We start from the raw sequence: 19,752 nt of genomic DNA, 5'->3' as shown, positions 1-19,752 counted from the left end.
TACAATGCTTTAGCTGGAACATGCAAATAAAATTCTATGCAGGAACAAAAAATATATATGGTAATCTTGGCCCTGTCACCTCAGCAAAATTGAACTAGTAAGATGCACCAAGAGTAAGGAAAGTAGCCTAGAGCCCCCCTTGTAGGGGTTAGTTTCCATGAGAAATGGTACCAATATGAGCCTCACCTTTGATAATCTGGAAGTGTAGCTGTGTCCTTGAAAGTACCAACCAACATTTGGGGTTGACCGAATAACTCCCTATTTGGGTTGCCAGCTAACAAGAAATTTGCAGGCATTATGTAAAAATGGGTGCTAATTAAGGATGTCCATAAAGGCCATGAAAAACATGTCCAAAATATATTTAGTGGCTGGCTTCTCAACTTCATAAAGTTCTGTCATACCTAACTACAGCTTGCCCCTATTGCTCTGCTCATGCATGACTCTTTAGAGGGTACTAATACAGTAAGTGATCTCTCCAGTAAGGCAGACCGCAAAGCTCAACGTGGGAACTGCATGCAGTTATGACAACATGTACATGTAAAGTATTCAGTTGTCCATAATGTTTGTTATTGGTCACACATTTATTATTTTATCAGAATTGTCTTTGTTTTTGTAAAATAAATTATCTATTATAGGTCTGTGACACTCAGTGTGGCCCTGGTTGGGGAAAAAAGTCAATGCTGGTACAGCATAGTTACATAGTCAGGTTGAAAAAGACACAAGTCCATCTAGCTCAACTAATAAAAAGCAAAACCGAAAACAACCATACAATCCCATATACACAATCCTATACCCACAGTTGATCCAGAGGAAGGCGAAAAACCACAGCAACACCCATGCCAAGGTCCCAGGTATAACCCTGGACTCTGAACTATCCTTTCTGCCACACATCCAGTCACTGTCCAAAGCTTGCCGCCTCAACCTCCAACATCTCCAACATACATCCCTTCCTAACCAATAATACCACAAAGCTTCTAATCCACTCCCTGGTTATCTCTCATCTCGATTACTGCAACTCCCTTCTCATTGGCTTACCTTTAAAAAAGGCTATCCCCCCCCCCCCTTTAGTCCATCATGAACGCTACTGCCAGGCTCATCCACGTTGCAAACCGCTCTGTGTCTGCTACCCCTCTTTGTCAATCCCTCCATTGGCTGCCACTCAACCAACGAATTAAATTTAAGTTACTAACCATAACTTACAAAGCCATCCATAACTTGGCGCCCAGCTACATCACTAATCTGGTCTCAAAATACCAACCAACTCATTCTCTTTGTTACTCCCAGGAACTCCTGCTCTCTAGCTCCCTTGTTACCACTTCCCATTCTCGCCTCCAAGACTTCTCCCAAGCCTCTCCCATCCTCTGGAATGCTGTACCCCAATCTGTCTGACTATCTCCTACTTTGTCTACTTTTAGACGATCCCTGAAAACCCGTCTCTTCAGAGAAACCTATGTGGCATCCACCTAACAACTTTTATTTTCTCCATCAGTCCATCCCCCACAGTTATTACCTCTTGTATCTCTTGATCCTCCCTCTTAGATTGTAAGCTCTAATGAGCAGGGCCCTCTGATTCCTACTGTATTAAAGTGTATTGTATTTGTACTGTCTACCCTCAAGTTGTAAAGCGTTGCGTAAACTGTTGGCACTATATAAATCCTATATAATAATAATGATCCAATTCTCTACAGCAGGGGAATAAAATTCCTTCCAGATCCCCCCCCCCCCCCCGAGAGGCAATCGGATATTCCCTGTATCAACTTTAACTAAAAATATTAGTACCCAGTTATATTATGTACATCTAGGAAAGAATCCAGGCCTTTTTTAAAGCAATCTACTGAGCTGGCCAGAACCACCTCTGGAGGGAGTCTATTTCACATTTTACTGCTCTTACGGTGAAAAAACCTTTCCGTATTTGGAGACGAAATCTCTTTAACTCTAGACGAAAAGAGTGCCCCTTTGTCCTCTGTGATTACCTTAAAGTGAATAACTCAAGACCAAGTTCACTATATGGACCCCTTATATATTTATACGTGTTGATCAAATCCCCCTTTATCTCCTCTTCTCAAGAGAGTGTAAATTCAGTTCCTCTAATCTTTCCTCATAGCTGAACTCCTCCATGCCTCTTATCGGTTTGGTTGCTCTCTCTGCACTTTCTCCAGTCCCCCGATATCCTTTTTGAGAACTGGTGCCCAAAACTGAACTGCATATTCCAGATGAGGTCTTACTAATGATTTGTAATCATTAATTTGCAAAATTATATCGCTCTGGAGTCCATGCTTCTCTTAATACAAGAAAGGAATGTTCTTGCTTTGGAAACTGCAGCTTGGCATTGCATGCTATTAAGCTTCTGATCTACCAGAACAACCTAGATCCTTCACCACTATGGATTCCCCCAGTTATACCCCCCCCCCCCCCTAGTATGTATAATGCATACCTATTCCTAGATTCCAAGTGCATAACTTTACATTTATCAACACTAAACCTCATTTGTCACATAGTTGCCCAATGAAACAGTGCATTGAGGTTGGCTTGTAAGTTAGTGACATCCTGTAAGGAAGTTACTCCACTGCATAGCTTGGTGTCATCTGCAAAGATTGAATGGTACTTTTGATCCCAGACCCTATATCATTTATAAAGATATTAAAAAGTAAGGGTCCCAACACTGGACCTTGGGATACACCACTGATAACCTTAGACCATTCAGAGTAAGAATCATTAACCACTACTCTCTGAATTCTGTTTTTTAGCCAGTTTTCTCTCCATTTACAAACTGATCTTTCCAAGCCTGTAGACTTTACCTTACACATTACCCGTGTGTGAGGAACTGTGTCAAACGCTTTTGCAAATCCAAGTATACTACGTCCACAGCCACCCCTCTGTCCAAAGATTTACTTACCTCCTCATAAAAAGAAATCAGGTTTGTTTGACAACTTCTCTTTCATGAATCCATGCTGTCTGTTGCTTAATATATATTTTTTCCAGCAAGAACTCATCTATGTGGTCTTTTAATAAACACTCCAGTATCTTCCCGACTATAGATGTTAGAACTAACAGGTCTACAGTTACTTGGCAAAGACTTTGATCCTTTTTAAATAGAGGCACCACATTGTCCCTACGCCAATCCAGCGGCACTATTACAGTCCTTAACGAGTCCCTAAAAATTAGAAAACTGCTTTGAAATGACATAGCTCAATTCTTTTAGGATGCGTCGGTGGATGCCATCTGGTCCAGGCACTTTATCCACCCTTATTCTGTCTAAATATTTCTGGACCATATCACTTTTTAACCATTGTGGATCATTTGGGGCTGTGTCAATACCATCCCCATTATGGTCATGAGCTCCCCCATGCTCCTTTGTATACAGAGAGCTGAAGAAAGTATTTTAATACATTTGCCTTCTCTTTGTCCCCAGTCACCCACTTCAGATTATTTGGTAAAGGGCCTACATGCTCAGACCTGACCTTTTTACTATTAATATATTTGAAGGATTTTTTTGGGGTTTGTCCTATCTTTTGCAATTTGTCTTTCATTTAGAATTTTTGCGTCCTTGATTTCCTTTTTACATATTCGGTTATATTCTTTGTAACAATTAAACAATGATAGTGTTCCTTCATTTTTATATATTTTTTTTTAAAAGCACTTTTCCTATTTATAGCTTTTTTAACTTTGTTTTTAGTCTTTTAAACCTATTGCCCATGGGAATATACTTTGCAGTGAGTTTGCATACAATTTTTTTTTTTTTTTTTTTAAATTCCCATTTCTGTTCTGTGTTCGATGCCAATATTTCTTCCCAGTCTAAGTCTTGGAGAGCAGCCCTCATCCCTGGAAAATGTTCTTTTAAAGTAAGTGTTTTTATATTTCATGTATGTGTTTGTTGCTTACAGTTAACATTAAAAAAAATCATATTATGGTCAGTGCTACCAGATGTACTTTTATATGAATATTGGTAATGAGATTATCAGGTCCAGCAGAGCATCATTTCTAGTCGGGGCCTCAATAAATTGCACCATAAAATTGTCTTGTAATAGGTTTATATATTTTTGCCCTTTAACTGTTCCAACAGTGTCCTTACGCCAGTCAGTGTCTGGGTAGTTAAAATCCCCCATTATTATCACTGTCCCAACCTGTCAGGTAACCTGTGGCCAGGTGACAACTGCACCCTGTTGGAGGCAGGGGTACACCGCAAGGTAGTGAACCCAGTAGCTGACTGCTGCGGATGGACAGAAACGTGAGCCCAAGATTCCCCAGGCGTGGAGTCTAAGACCCAGCAGGTGTTCACCAGAGCCTCTAGTGGTGAGGATGGACTTGGCTGCAGCTGGGCCCAGGTCACGGCCCCCCGGGTCACGCTCCGTAGGGAGAGAGGGGAAGCAGCCACTCAGGACACAAGGGATAGTGATGGGTAAGCCGAGGTCGGGGTAACAGGCAGACGAGGGTAACCAAGGGACAGGCCAAAGGTTAGGGTCACAGGCAAACAGGAGTAGTCAGAGACAAGCCAGAGTCGGTCCACAGAAAGGTAGATCAAGCACACGACAGACGGGAACATGAACTAACAAACACTGTTGAACAGCAAAGCAGACCTGCAGTGCGCTGGTTAATATAGACTTCCTGGAATGGCCTGGGGTGGAGCCAAACCGGGAGGAGAGATGATAAAAGCAGCCAGAAGGAAGAGTCTGGCCTCTAATGCAGACATGAGGAGGAGGTAAGCTGCCAGACACTATTGCATGTCCATGACACAACCTTTGCAGCCCTTTCTATCTGTGCAAGGAGCTGAGTCTCCACCTCCTCATTAATACAGGGAGGTCTATAACAAACTCCAATCATAATCTTTGTATTATGCACACCCATGTACATTTCCACATAGAGACAGACACCACCACCCCTCCGTTTTTACCCTGTCTTTCCGAAAGAGAGCATAGCCAGGATTATTAATAGCCCAGTCATGTGAAGAACGAAGCCAAAATTCAGCAATTCCAATTAAATCATAGTCCTCGTGCACAAGAGCTCTCAACTCACCTATTTTTGCTTGGCAGACTTCTGGCATTGGTGAAAAATTACTTTAATTCATTGTCACATTTTGCACTATTTTGCATATTTTTTATTTTAATACAAATAGTACCATTTCCAATGGTTGTTTGTAACATGGGAACCGTCTTATCCTCTGCTTTAGCTCCCCTTTCCCCATTCCACCTACCAATAGGGTCTGACCCCTGTCTGGCCCCATTATAATTTAATTCCCCCTCCCCCTTCAGTCCTAGTTAAAATACTACTCCAGCCTTCACATAAACCTCTCCCCCAGCACAGCAGACCCCCTTCCATTTAGGTGCAAACCATCTTTAGCATATAGGTTGCACCCCAATGAAAACGCAGCCCAGTGCTCTAAAAACCCAAATCCCTCCTTCTTACACCAGGTCTTTATCCATGCATTCAGCTCTCTTATCTCCTCCTGTCTTTCCTGTGTTGCACATGGCACAGGCAATATTTCAGAGAATATCACCTTGGGGGTTCTTCCCTTGAACTTGCAGCCTAGTTCATTAAATTTGTTCTAAAGGAGCCTCCACCTTTCATATATTCTGTCATTGGTTCCAAAGTGGACCAAGACAGCTGGGTCATGCCCAGCCCCTCCCAGTAATTTATCAACCCAGCCCACCACATGCTGAACCCTGGCACCCTAGGGTTGCCACCTCCTGAGCTTGCTACCCCCACATCTTCACCCAACTTGGCAAATCTGTTAGGGTGCTGAAACCCAGGACTGACCTTTTCTGTGAGTCCCTACCACTCCCTCTGACTGTAATAACTCATCTCCCTACCTGATAATCCTGACTTACCCCTCCACCCTCCTCATTAACCCCACTAGCCACCTGCTCAGCAAGTAGAGGACCCCTTTCAATGTTGTCAGTTTTGCCCAGTGTTGCTTCTCCAGATCTCTAATGTGAGCTTCCAGAAGGGTAACCCACTCACATCTGTTGCATCGGTATCCATCCTGGAGCGGTTGCTCCATTATTGTATACATATGGCACACTGTGCGCTGCACAAAACCTTCAATCTTGCTAACACACATTTTCTCTGTTACAACAATAATACTACTAACAGAAAATTTGAGATTTTACTTAGTCTTGAAGACCCCTGTTATAATCTCCTGTTTTAAACTCTGTTTTTTAACTCACCACTTAGTCAAGTTCCACTTGGTAAGAGTTCCAACAAGAAAAAAAGTGGCAAGCTCAAGAATGAGCAAAGTCAGAAATGAGTCCTACAGAAAGTTATATAGGACCTGTGATCAATTATCCAATCCCCTTAATTGGTGGTCTGAAGGAAGTAAATAAAAGGGCTATTTAAAAAGTGACAGAAAATGTGACAATGACAGAAAATGTGTTTCTTGCAAGGAAAGACCCCCCCCGAAAAACACCCAAGAATGCAAACTAAATTATCACCAGCAGTCAAAAGTAAAACTGTATCACTCTCCCCCCAAATTTCCCACTCTTCAGACTCCCAACCAGCAAATCTGGTTGCAAAATCATAGTTCTCATGGTCTACATCTACCAAAAAGCATGCTATGCTCCCTTTAATTTCAAACAATGTAGGCCAGAACCACATTAAAAAGAAATCTTAAAATCCTCTGCAGCCTATGATGGCTACATCCCAAGTTATTGTAGGGACAGAGCAGTTGCTGAGACCAGTGCCCCCTAGTGCCACAGAAGGTTGTCCTGTTTCTTTGGGCCACCCATGCAGAATGTGTACCTTCTCCTGTCGCCTATGATAGGCTACAGTGACAGGAGAGAGTACACGCTGCAAATGTGTGGCCCAAAAGAACAGGACGGGGCTCCCCCCATGGGACTAGGAGGGCACTGGTTGCTCCATTTCCACAATAACTCAAGACAGACACAGCAGACAATAGGGGATTTTCAGAAGACATTTTTTTAAATGTGGTTTTGGCCTACATTCTTTGAATTTTTAGGGGCTCTCAGGAGTAGTTACGTTTTAGCACACTTTGCTGTTATACCCATATAGGACAGCATAATGTGATTTTTGGTGAAGGTTAACTTACATTTTTAAAAGTACATGTATTTGATTTTGGACTTCCTTTTAATCATACAATTTACTTGCTTTTTTTCTTTTAGATCAGTTAGTGGTGAGCTGAATCTGGGAAACAGTATTGTACCAGGTAGGAAAAGTTTCATCTGCGTTTGCATTGTTTTAGTGTGTTTGACCAAAATTATACACTTAAGCTGACCATGCATGGGTTGAAGTAGGGACCTGCCACACTTTGGCCCATGTATGGGAAAGCTGGTTGTACAAAAGTTGATCTACCAGAATTCTTTTACAGGTATATTCCAAGGCAAAAGAATAAATGTTTCAGGGTACCGCTTAGGCATAATAACCTTTCCTAACAAAGCAGGTCTTGACTACTTAAATTCAGGTCCACTTTAAGATATTCTAAATGGATTTGACAAGAATGGCAAAACAACTCTGCCTAATGGATAGTTCAGTAAAGCTTCTTAAATGCTGAAGAGACTCATAATTGGGTTGACAGACATCATGAGCACTCTTCTCCTGAAGTGCAGCTTATGACTTTTTAGTTGTTATATAAGAAAGTACTAGCTGGTAGACTTAAGCTGGGTATACATATACCGAAGTTAAGCCAGTTTGTCAAGAAGCACCCAAATTTTAGTATGTGTATACTGCTGTCTGTTCAACAGAAGCTGGTGGATGTGGGGATCTGTCAGTTTCAACCAATGGGCTGAAGAAAAAAAAAAACTGCATATATATCCTGCTTTAGAATTCAGAAGAGTTTTTTTTTTTTTTTTTTTTTTTTTTGAGGAAATATGACTTTATGTACTTCTATAGTGTTTTCTTTATCAATCAAAAAACTGCATAAATATCTAAAAAAAAAAAAAATGACCTAATAGGAAAGCTTTTTTTTTTATAGTGTCTGTCCATTGTAAAAACAAAAATATTTTTTGCATTTTACCACACATTTCAAAAACCAATATCGATATCCTCATTTAAATAAGAATCACATTGGATTATGCCCATGCTAAATACATGGTTTGATTTTTAGTGTAATTTCTGTTATTACTTGAATTGATTACGCAAACAAAATATAACTTTGTAATTTGTCTTCTATATATACACGTTTCCATACATTTAAATGAAAAAAATGATATGTAGGTATGTATATACAATGCCATGAAAAAGTATTCATACCCGTTGAACTTTTCCACATTTTGTCATGTTATAACCAAAAACGTAAATGTATTTTATTGGGATTTTATGTGATAGACCAACACAAAGTGGCACATAATTGTAAAGTGGAAGGAAAATGATAAATGGTTTTCCACATTTTTTACAAATATCTGAAAAGTGTGTCGTGCATTTGTATTCAGCCCCCTGAATTAATACTTTGTAGAACCACCTTTTGCTGCAATTACAGCTGCAAGTCTTTTTGAGTGACTCTCTACCAGCTTTGTACATCTAGAGCAGGGGTGGGGAACCTTTTTTCTGCCAAGGGCCATTTGGATTTTTGTAACATCATTCGGGGGCCGTACAAAATGTATGCATAAATGTAATAGGCATTGCTTTGCGGCAAAAAACGCTGTAAAAAATTGCGTGACTTTGAGGTCACAAGAGTGTGAAAGGGGCCTTTAGTAATCAAGGTATAGTGTGCCTCCTTTCAATGCAGACTGACCACAGCGTGCCCCCTTTCAATGCAGACTCATCACAGCGTGCCCCCTTTCAATGCAGACTGACCACAGCGTGCCCCCTTTCAATGCAGACTGACCACAGCGTGCCCCCTTTCAATGCAGACTGACCACAGCGTGCCCCCTTTCAATACCAGAGCGTGCCCCCTTTCAATGCAGACTGACCACAGCGTGCCCCCTTTCAATGCAGAGTGACCACAGCGTGCCCCCTTTCAATGCAGAGAGACCACAGCGTGCCCCCTTTCAATGCAGAGAGACCACAGCGTGCCCCCTTTCAATGCAGAGTGACCACAGCGTGCCCCCTTTCAATGCAGAAAGCCAGTGCACTTACCTGCAGCAGCGGCTTCTCCTCGAGTCCTCCCGCCTCCTCCTCGACCAACGGCATGTGTTCGCCTTTCGGTCAGTCAGGAAGCGGGTCTCGGGCCCGCTTCCCGATTGGCCAGGAGGAGGATCCGTGGGACAATAGCGAATTTTCATTCCCTATTGTCACACAAATGGGTGTGCTCGGGGCACACTGCTCTGCCCCCCGGGTCCACCCTTTTTTGAGACTCACACTGTCAGGACGGAGCCATCGGCTCCTTCTGACAGCTCCGCTGGCATATACAGGCTCAGCGGCACGGGGGGGGGGGGGGGGGCGGACACAATGATTGTGCGGGCCGCAGGTTCCCCACCCCTGATCTAGAGAGTGACATTGGTGCCCATTCTTCTTTGCAGAATAGCTCAAGCTCTGTCAAGTTGGATGGAGAGCATCTGTAAACAGCAATTTTCAAGTCTTGCCACAGATTCTCAAGTGGATTTAGGTCTGGACTTTGACTGGGCCATTCTAACACATGGATATGGTTTGATTGAAACCATTCCATTGTAGCTCTGGCTGTGTGTTTAGGGTTATTGTCCTGATGGAAGGTAACCCTACTGTATGTATGTGTGTGTGTGTGTGTGTGTGTGTGTGTGCGTGTGTGTATGTATATGTGTATATATATATATATATATATATATAAATATATATATATATATATATATAATATATACTGTATATACATACAGTATCTCACAAAAGTGAGAACACCCTTCACATTTTTGTAAATATTTTATTTTATCTTTTCATGTGACAACACTGAAGAAATGACACTTTGCTACAAGGTAAAGTAGTGAGTGTACAGCTTGTATAACAGTGTAAATTTTCTCAAAATAACTCAACACACAGCCATTAATGTCTAAACCAATGAGAACAAAAGTGAGCACACCCCTAAGTCAAAATGTCCAAATTGGGCTCCAAGTGTCAATATTTTGTGTGGCCGCCTCTTCCCCCTCCTCCACGATGACATCACAGAGCTGGTGGATGTTAGAGACCTTGCGCTCCTCCACCTTCCATTTGAGGATGCCCCACAGATGCTCAATAGGGTTTAGGTCTAGAGACATGCTTGGCAAGTCCATAACCTTTATCCTCAGCTTCTTTAGCAAGGCAGTGGTCATCTTGGAGGTGTGTTTGGGGTCGTTATTATGTTAGAATACAGCCCTGCAGCCCAGTCTCCGAAGGGAGGGAATCATGCTCTGCTTCAGTATGTCACAGTTCATGTTGGCATTCATTGTTCCCGCAATGAACTCTAGCTCCCTAGTGCCGGCAGCACTCATGCAGCTCCAGACCATGACACTCCGGCCACCATGCTTGACTGTAGGCAAGACACACTTGTCCTTGTACTTCTGTGCACCCTTGGGGTCCTTTCACACGGGTGTGCCGTCTTTCTCTTCATTTTAGTCAGGTTTTTTTTTTAAAACTGATGAAAAACAGATACGGATGTCAAATTTTACATCCGTTTTCACGTCTGTCGACATCCTTTTTTTTTTTTTTTTTTTTTCATCCGCCGACATGCTTTTTTTTAGCATTTTGCTATAATTTTTTTTTTTTCCCGTTTTTTTTATGACTCATTATTTTCCAAGTCACTTCGCTCTTCCACAGCATGCATTGTTTCCAATGCTGCTTTGTGGTGCCAGTGAATGACTCAATGTGCATTACAGTGTTTGTTTGTCCTGTGTCTTTTCTGTGATAGTACAGTTACAAGCAATGACTTCTTTCTGATATTGGGATGATGTGACCTACTTTGTCAAATCATGGATTATGTAAAGGAGAGTGGGGAGCAGAAGGAGAGACATTTTGAGCGAAAACGCTGCACCCATTTGTAAAATTCCATGATGCTGAAGAGGCCCTATGAGGGATTTGTGAAACAAAGGGTTAATGCTGCGCTATGGTGATAAGTAAGGTGCCTCCAAAAGTGCTGCTGTGCGTGAAATTAAAAGGATTTTGTAAATGTTGATGCAAAACAAACAGCGCAGATTTGGTGTAATGGACCATAAAGTGCTCAACGTGACTGAATAATATAAATATAAATAATGACAAATGTCAAACTCTATAATAAAATTAAGACACCCCGTGAAGTGAATAAATACATAGAGTTCATAAATAATATTGATAATAAATAATGAATTAATAATGACAGTCCAAAAAATATATCAGTCCAAATTATTAAGTGCTTCAGCAGGTAGCCAGTGAAGGTTGCTGAAGATAAGATAAAGTGCTGGAAATCAAGTGCAATAGCATGCTGCAATGGTGTGGTGACAAGGTGACTTTATCCTCTCCCCTAGGTTATTCCACTTACCGGACTGAGTGGACCCCCAGACCTTATAGTATAAGGGTCACTCAAGCAGAGTCCGGCATACAATCCGGGTAGTGATCTTTAAATCCTGGCTGCGACCACTAAGTGTCTCCTATTGGCTCCCGGCAGGTTATGACCATAAGGAAAGGAAAAACCCAAATAGCGTAATATTGCTACAACAAGTTTATTAAAAGATCCAAGAAAAAAACTCACATTTAATACGATAAGTACAGGCGGTGAATGTCATGAATCGGTAGATCTCTAAGGATTACGGTGTGCAGCGGGCTCCCTTGACTCCGGCGTGCGTTCCACCGCTACCGAAAATGATGTCACGAAAGGCGTGGAACCGGAAATTGTGTCGACGAGTTTCGCCTCCCACTGGGCGTTATCACAGACGTATTTCCGGCCACAGGGCCAGCGGTGGATTTATACCCCTCCGTCCTAATATTGATGATGCACTTCTTTTTCCTGTTGGGTGTACCTGGCTTCGTGTACACCCAACCGGAAGTCATTTCCAGTATGTATGATATACAATAACGAAAATAATATGCAATTGCACATAATAATCCCCTAGATTCTGAGATTAAGTGGACGAAGGTTTCCCATCAGGATGCATACAGACTACTGCCGAAAATCGTCTATCAGTCACCCCCACCATTGTTAACATTGGAATGGCACATCTGGGATCAGTCCTGCAAGAATTACACGGGGGGATGCTTATGTATTAATAGTATATAGCAGTGATGGCGAACCTTGGCACCCCAGATGTTTTGGAACTACATTTCCCATGATGCTCATGCACTCTGCAGTGTAGTAGAGCATCATGGGAAATGTAGTTTCAAAACATCTGGGGTGCCAAGGTTCGCCATCATTGGTATATAGTGAAAAATAATAATAGTAGCATAATTTATGTTATATTATATTACTAGATAGTAATATATGAAAAATATATGAAAAATATATGGAAATATAAATGTAAAAATTGTATATAAAAATTGGGGACACTCAAAAAATGACACATAATGGGCTTTCTAATTGGGATATCCGTCACCCCTTTTCCCAAAAATCTAAGAAATTAGATACAAAAACAATCATTGTGTGCATTAAAAATACATAAATATACAATACTTCAATATATTTAAAATTATCACATGAATAAAAAAGCCTCAGATTAAAGATGTATTAATGTTATTGAAAATATGTCCCTGAGATAAATCTGTGTTAGGATGAAGAAATGGGATGTAGATTCCCTATATACGAATATACACCAGTCACATGCGTTGGAGGCAGTAAGATGGGCCCTAACCAGGTCCGATATGTCTGAGGAGCAAATCGACTTCCTTTTACAAGCCCTGGAACTGGCCATGAGTGAGAATTACTTTTGGCACAGTGGCAGCTTTTACAGACAAAAAAAGGGCGTCGCCATGGGCGCGAAATATGCCCCGTCGGTAGCCAATATCTTTCTCAGTAAATGGGAAGAAGAGGTCATCTACAGCAAAGAGAGGCCAGAATTACGTCTATACAAGCGCTATATAGACGATATCCTGATTGTGTGGGAGGGGAGTTCGGAATCCTTTCAGGATTTTGTGGAAGAAATAAGAATTAATGACTATTCCATCTCCTTCTCCGACACATGGAACAAGGATAGTATCAATTTCCTCGACCTAGCCATTTACAAGAAGGAAGAAAAATTATGCACCAGGACCTACTTCAAAGAAGTTGACCGGAATGGATATATCCCAAAACACAGTTGCCACCACCCAAGGTGGCTCAATGCTGTACCCAAAAGTCAACTGATTAGGATCAGGCGGAACTGTGACGATGAAAGGGATTACAATGAACAAGCCGATACTATTATCAGTAGATTTGAAGAAAAAGGGTACAACTTACAGTCTCTAATGAAAACTAAAGAAGAAGTCCGACAACTAGATAGGAAGGAGATGATCAAAACACGCACCAAGATCAAGAATAACCACTATGGCACCGCCTTCATGACTGGTTTCACCCGCCAATATAGGGATGTAGAAAAAATAATACACAAACATTGGCATATATTACAAAAAGACACTAACCTTGAACAAATATTGCCCAAGAAACCACACTTTATTTACACTAAACCTACCACTTTGAGGCATAGACTGGCCAGGAATGTAGTAAATCCCCCTAAACCCATAGGGACATTCCTGGACCTGGTGGGTTTTTACTCCTGTGGGAGATGCGTCCAACAGTAATGGCAGGACCTACAAAATTGACAAATTCATCACATGTAATATAACACATGTGACCTACCTCCTGGAATGTACATGCAAACTCCAGTATGTAGGTCGAACTACTCGCCCACTTGGAGTCCGGTTACGAGAACATGTGACCAACATAAAAAATGGGTTCAAAAAACATAGCCTTTCGAATCACTTTCAATTTGGTTCATAACAAGGACCCCACCGGACTTAAATTCTGTGGAATTGACAAGGTGGTACCCAACTGGAGAGGGGGAAATCTTACCCAGGGTATCTCACAGAATGAAGGAAGATGGATCTGTTTTTTAAAAACACTCCACCCCCATGGGCTTAATATAGATTTCGATCTGAATTGTTTCTTATCCAATTGGTAAATTTTGTGTAGTTTTAACCCGTTTTTTACGCCTAAAACTTTTTAAAATTTTTTTATATCAATTTTTTTATATTGATGTTTACATAAATTTCTCGGGATTGAAATTAGACATTGCAGCACTTTGTAGGATGTAATAATGGCCCTGACAAAACAAATCAAATTATATATACCTTTTAACACATTTTTTAACATGTATTATTGAGATTGTCTAAGGGGAGCATGGTATATAAGGACTTAGACCCCCCCCCCCTTCTAGTGTTCCCGTTTCTTCATCCCAACACAGATTTATCTCAGGGACATATTTTCAATAACATTAATACATCTTTAATCTGAGGCTTTTTTATTCATGCGATAATTTTAAATATATTGAAGTATTGTATATTTATGTATTTTTAATGCACACAATGATTGTTTTTGTATCTAATTTCTTAGGTTTTGGGAAAAGGGGTGACGGATATCCCAATTAGAAAGCCCATTATGTGTCATTTTTTGAGTGTCCCCAATTTTTATATACAATTTTTATATTTATATTTCCATATATTTTTCATATATTACTATCCAGTAATATAATATAACAGAAGTTATGCTACTATTATTATTTTTCACTATATACTATTAATACATAAGCATCCCCCCGTGTAATTCTTGCAGGACTGATCCCGGATGTGCCATTCCAATGTTAACAATGGAATAGCCGATTTTCGGCAGTAGTCTGTATGCATCCTGATGGGAAACCTTCGTCCACTTAATCTCAGAATCTAGGGGATTATTATGTGCAATTGCATATTATTTTCGTTATTGTATATCATACATACTGGAAATGACTTCCGGTTGGGTGTACACGAAGCCAGGTACACCCAACAGGAAAAGGAAGTGCATCATCAATATTAGGACGGAGGGGTATAAATCCACCGCCCGCCCTGTGGCTGGAAATACGTCTGCGATAACGCCCAGTGGGAGGCGAAACGCGTCGACGCAATTTCCGGTTCCACGCCTTTCGTGACGTCATTTCCGGTAGCGGTGGAACGCACGCCGGAGCCAAGGGAGCCTGCTGCACACTGTAATCCTAGAGATCTACCGATTCATGACATTCACCGCCTGTACTTATTGTATTAAATGTGAGTTTTTTTTCTTGGATTTTTTAATAAACTTGTTGTAGCAATATTACGCTATTTGGGTTTTTCCTTTCCTTATGGTCATAACCTGCCGGGAGCCAATAGGAGACACTTAGTGGTCGCAGCCAGGATTTAAAGATCACTACCCGGACTCTGCTTGAGTGACCCTTATACTATAAGGTCTGGGGGTCCACTCAGTCCGGTAAGTGGAATAACCTAGGGGAGAGGATAAAGTCACCTTGTCACCACACCATTGCAGCATGCTATTGCACTTGATTTCCAGCACCTGAGCACTTTATCTTATCTTCAGCAACCTTCACTGGCTACCTGCTGAAGCACTTAATAATTTGGACTGATATATTTTTTGGACTGTCATTATTAATTCATTATTTATTATCAATATTATTTATGAACTCTATGTATTTATTCACTTCACGGGGTGTCTTAATTTTATTATAGAGTTTGACATTTGTCATTATTTATATTTATATTATTCAGTCACGTTGAGCACTTTATGGTCCATTACACCAAATCTGCGCTGTTTGTTTTGCATCAACACCTATGAGGGATTTGTTGCTCTGCAGGTATTTTAAATTCTAAAAAAAATTTCTCTTTGGTGCTGATGGCAATCTGCGATAGGGATTACAGATTTGTTTCAGTGGGTATCGGTGCATATGGCAACACTGCTGACTCCTCAGTGTTCAGGGCATCCAGACTGGGGAGAAGGCTTTTAGAGGGCTGGCTGAATTTACCTGCTGGCAAACCACTGCCTGGAACATCTGGACTGGATATGCCTCATGTCCTTGTGGCTGATGAAGCTTTTGCACTCTCAAGGCATCTCTTCAGGCCATATTCTAAGCACAATTTGAACGACCAAAAGAGTCTTTAACTACCCACTCAGTAGAGCAAGAAGATTCATTAAATGCACATTTGGCATATTAACCAACAAATGGCGCATTTTCCACAGTGCCTAATAACTGAACCTGAAGAATGCTGAAGGTGTGATCCAAGCAAGTTGTATGCTCCACAATCTAATTTGGGAGAAGGAAGGCATGAGTATGGGAGAGGAAGTATGAGACACACTTGCCCTCTGTCCATTATTGTGGACTGCGACCAAACAACACAGTTCTTGCCCTACGTGACAAATTTTCAGACTATTTTGTGTCCCCTGATGGAGAGGTTCTGTGGCAATATTCCCATATCTAAGCCAACATTGTTGATCACTGCCCTTAGTACCATCACATCCTTTGTTTCAATTTTTTTACTAAAGAGTACAAGGAGAAAATGCACTTTTCCAGGCAGTCAATATTTTTTTATTAATGTCATAAAAAATAATTGATCACAACATATTCTATATCAAAATATATTATGTGCAACCATATAGTGTTTTTTTAAAACAAAAATAAAATTAAAAAAAATATATAAAAATACAGTGCTTTAAAAAGGTAGTAATACCCCTTGGAATTTTGCACATTTTTTCATGTTACAACCCTATACGTAAATGTATTTTATTGGAATTTTATGTGATGGACCAACACAAAGTGGCAAATAGTGAAGTAGAAAATTTTTTTTAAATTGTTTTCAATTTTTTTTTTTTACAAATATCTCAAAAATGCGACAAGCATGTCTATTTCTCCCCTTCACACTGACACCCCTAAAATCTAGTGGAACCAATTGCCTTCAGAAGTCACAAAGTATATTTATGTGTTAGAATAGGTCAGTCAAAGTCCAGACATAAATCCTATTGAGAATCTGTTGCAAGCCTTGACAATTGCTCTTCAGACGCTCTCAGAACTTGAGCTTTTTTGTAAAGAATGGTCAAAAATGTCACTCTAGATGTGCAAAGCTGGTACACACATACCAAAAATGACTCATATCTGTAATTGCAGTGAAAGGTGGTTCTACAAAGTATTGAGTCAGAGGGGCTGAAAACAAATACATGCCACACTTTTTACATATTTATTTGTAAAATAAATGTAAAAACCATTTATCATTTTTCTTCACAATTATTGTATTTCTTTGTAACATCACAAAAAATTTAACAAAGTTACAAGGGGTATGAAGACTATCTTATTTAACCACTTGCTGACCGCCGCAAGTACATTTACTGCGGCGGTCAGCCCCTCTTGGGCAAAGTGACGTAGTACTACGTCGCTCGCCCAGGAGCCTGCAGAGGGCGAGTGCGTGCCGCCGGAGGAGTGCCCCCGCTCGTTCACGGGCATCCCCGCGCGAGTGACCGGTGGCTCCGATGTCCGCCGGCCACTCGCGATCTCCCGCTGGAGAGGGAGAAAGGCAGGCGGCTAATGTAAACACAGCCATCTGTCATTCTCCCTGGTGTAACAGCAGAGATCATACGATCCTGCTATGTAGGATCGTATGTCTCTGTGGTTACATCAAAAGCCACGTCCCTTGACAGTTAGAAGCACGCCCCTAGGGACACACTTAACCCCTGGATCTCTAGTAAAGTTAACCCCTTCCCTGCCAGTGTCATTTTTACAGTAACAGTGCATATGTATAGCACTGATTACTGTAGTAATGTCACTGGTACCCCCAAAAGTGTCAAAAATGTCAGTCAGGGGTCCGATCTGTCAGCCACAATGTCGCAGTCCCGCAAAAAAAAAAATTGCAGATCGCCGCCATTACTCGTTAAAAAAAAAACAAAAAAACAATAAAAATGACAAATCTTTCCCGTAGTTCTTAAACGCAATAACCTTTGAGCAAACCAATCAAAATACGCTTATTGTGATTTTTTTTTTTTACCAAAAATATGTAGCAGAAAACAAATTGGCCTAAAATGTTAAATTTAGATTTTTACCTTTTTTTTTTTTTTTGAGAATTTCATATAGAAAAATGTGAAAAATATTGTTATTTTTTCAAAATCGTCACTTTTTTTGTTTATAGCGCAAAAAAAAAAAAATTGCACAGGTGATCAAATACCACCAAAAGAAAGCTCTGTTTGTGGGGAAAAAAAGGACATCAATTTAGTTTAGGTACAGCGTCGCACGACTGCGCAATTGTCCGTTAAATTCACGCAGTGCCGAATCGCAAAATAGGCCCTGGTCTTTGAGCAGGAAAATCCTCCGGGGCTTAAGTGGTTAAGGCACTTAATAATATAACATGTTTATTTCCAAAAACATCATGTCCAACTCTCTTGGGTGATCAGTCTATAGTTTTAGTGGTATGTTTATTTTAACAGTGAGAGACAGAATAACCAAAAAATAGACCTACACAAGGCTGGAGTGCCTATGACCCCAAGAACACAATCCCCACCATCAAACATAGAGGTGGAAACATTATGCATTGGGGGTGTTTTTCTGCTAAGGGGACAGGACAACTTCACCGCATCAAAGGGGCGATGGACAGGGCCCTGTTCCATCAAATCTTGGGTGACAACCTCCTTCCCTCTGCCATGACATTGAAAATGGGTAGTGGATGGATATTATGGCATGACAATGAAACAAACACACACGGCCAAAGCAACAAAGGAGTGGCTCAAGAAGAAGCACATATTAAGGTCCTGGAGTGGCCTAGCCAGTCTCCAGACCTTAATCCCATAGAAAATATGTAGAGGGACTTGAAGGTATGAGGTACCAAACGTCCGCCTCAAAAACCTTAATGACATGGAGAGGATCTGCAAAGGGGAGTGGGACAAAATCCCTCCTGAGATGTGTGCAAACCTGGTGGCCAACTACAAGAAACGTCTGGCCTCTGTTATTGCCAACAAGGGTTTTACCACCAAGTACTAAGTCATGTTTTTCAAAGGGTTCAAGTACTTATTTCACGTATTAAAATGCAAATCAATTACAGCGGGCGTGGCCTGACCACAATGGTGTGAGGACGCCTCTTCTCTGAGCTCCTGCTATCCCTGAGTACTTTCCCTGCGGCTCCAGAATCGACGATACTCACCTCTCAGCATGCTTGCCGAAGCGGCGACCAAACTCCCAACCACCCAGCGGGGTTTCAAAGGAATTTCAAAAGTTCTACGAATCCCTCTATCATATCCCTGTCAATGGGGGGGGGGACCGGGCGGACAGGATAAAATCGTATTTATTAGCCTCAGGTTTACCCCAGCTCTCCGCAGAGACCTTGGCAGACTTGGAGTCGCCCATCACCGTGGAGGAGGTGAGGGGGGTCATGTCTGCCCTTCCCCAGGGCAAGAGCCCGGGACCAGACGGCTTTACAAATCTTTACTACAAGACACTGTATGCTGTGCTTGGGGACCACATGTGTAGGTATCCCTGGATACCCCCCTGCCACTAGAGGCCCTTATGGCTCACATCACTGTATTGCCTAAACCAGGTAAGGACCCTCTCTATTGTGCTAGTTATAGGCCAATCTCCCTTCTCAACACTGACACCAAAATTTTGGCAAAAGAGAGGGGTGTGTTGGGCGCTTGTGCCGACAAGTGGGACCCGCACTGGGATGTGGATGTGGATAAGGTGAAGAGAAACAAACTCTGGATGGTGCAAAATTCCAATGTTGATTCCAAGGGCAGCGCTGTAGGCAGGCAAAATCCAAGAATCCCGCTGGCACATAAAACAAGAGAGGACAGGTGCCACTCAGTAATACAATCAAAGTTTATTGCACAGAGATCATAGCACACTTACATTAAGGTTAAGTTAAGGCTTCTCCTGATAGCTCCTCTACCCCTTTGCGGCATGGCGCTTCCTCCTCTCAGCC

General features: G+C 41.4%; 1 protein-coding gene across 2 annotated transcripts in view; it reads left to right on the top strand.

Moving 5' to 3' along the window:
- The window catches only part of ERICH1 (glutamate rich 1), a 201,872-nt gene that overhangs the window by 102,755 nt on the left and 79,365 nt on the right, over window positions 1-19,752 (top strand). For both annotated transcript variants that reach the window (XM_082249555.1, XM_082249556.1), the window contains exon 4: window positions 7,116-7,159. In XM_082249555.1, the coding sequence (XP_082105681.1) occupies window positions 7,116-7,159 (44 nt within the window). The remainder of the gene's footprint in view (window positions 1-7,115; window positions 7,160-19,752) is intronic.

Source organism: Pelophylax lessonae (genome assembly GCF_965119305.1).
Source record: "Pelophylax lessonae genome assembly, chromosome: 3".
NCBI lineage: Eukaryota > Metazoa > Chordata > Amphibia > Anura > Ranidae > Pelophylax > Pelophylax lessonae.
Note: the sequence above shows the minus strand (reverse complement) of the source record. Positions and strands in the feature narration are given on the sequence as shown.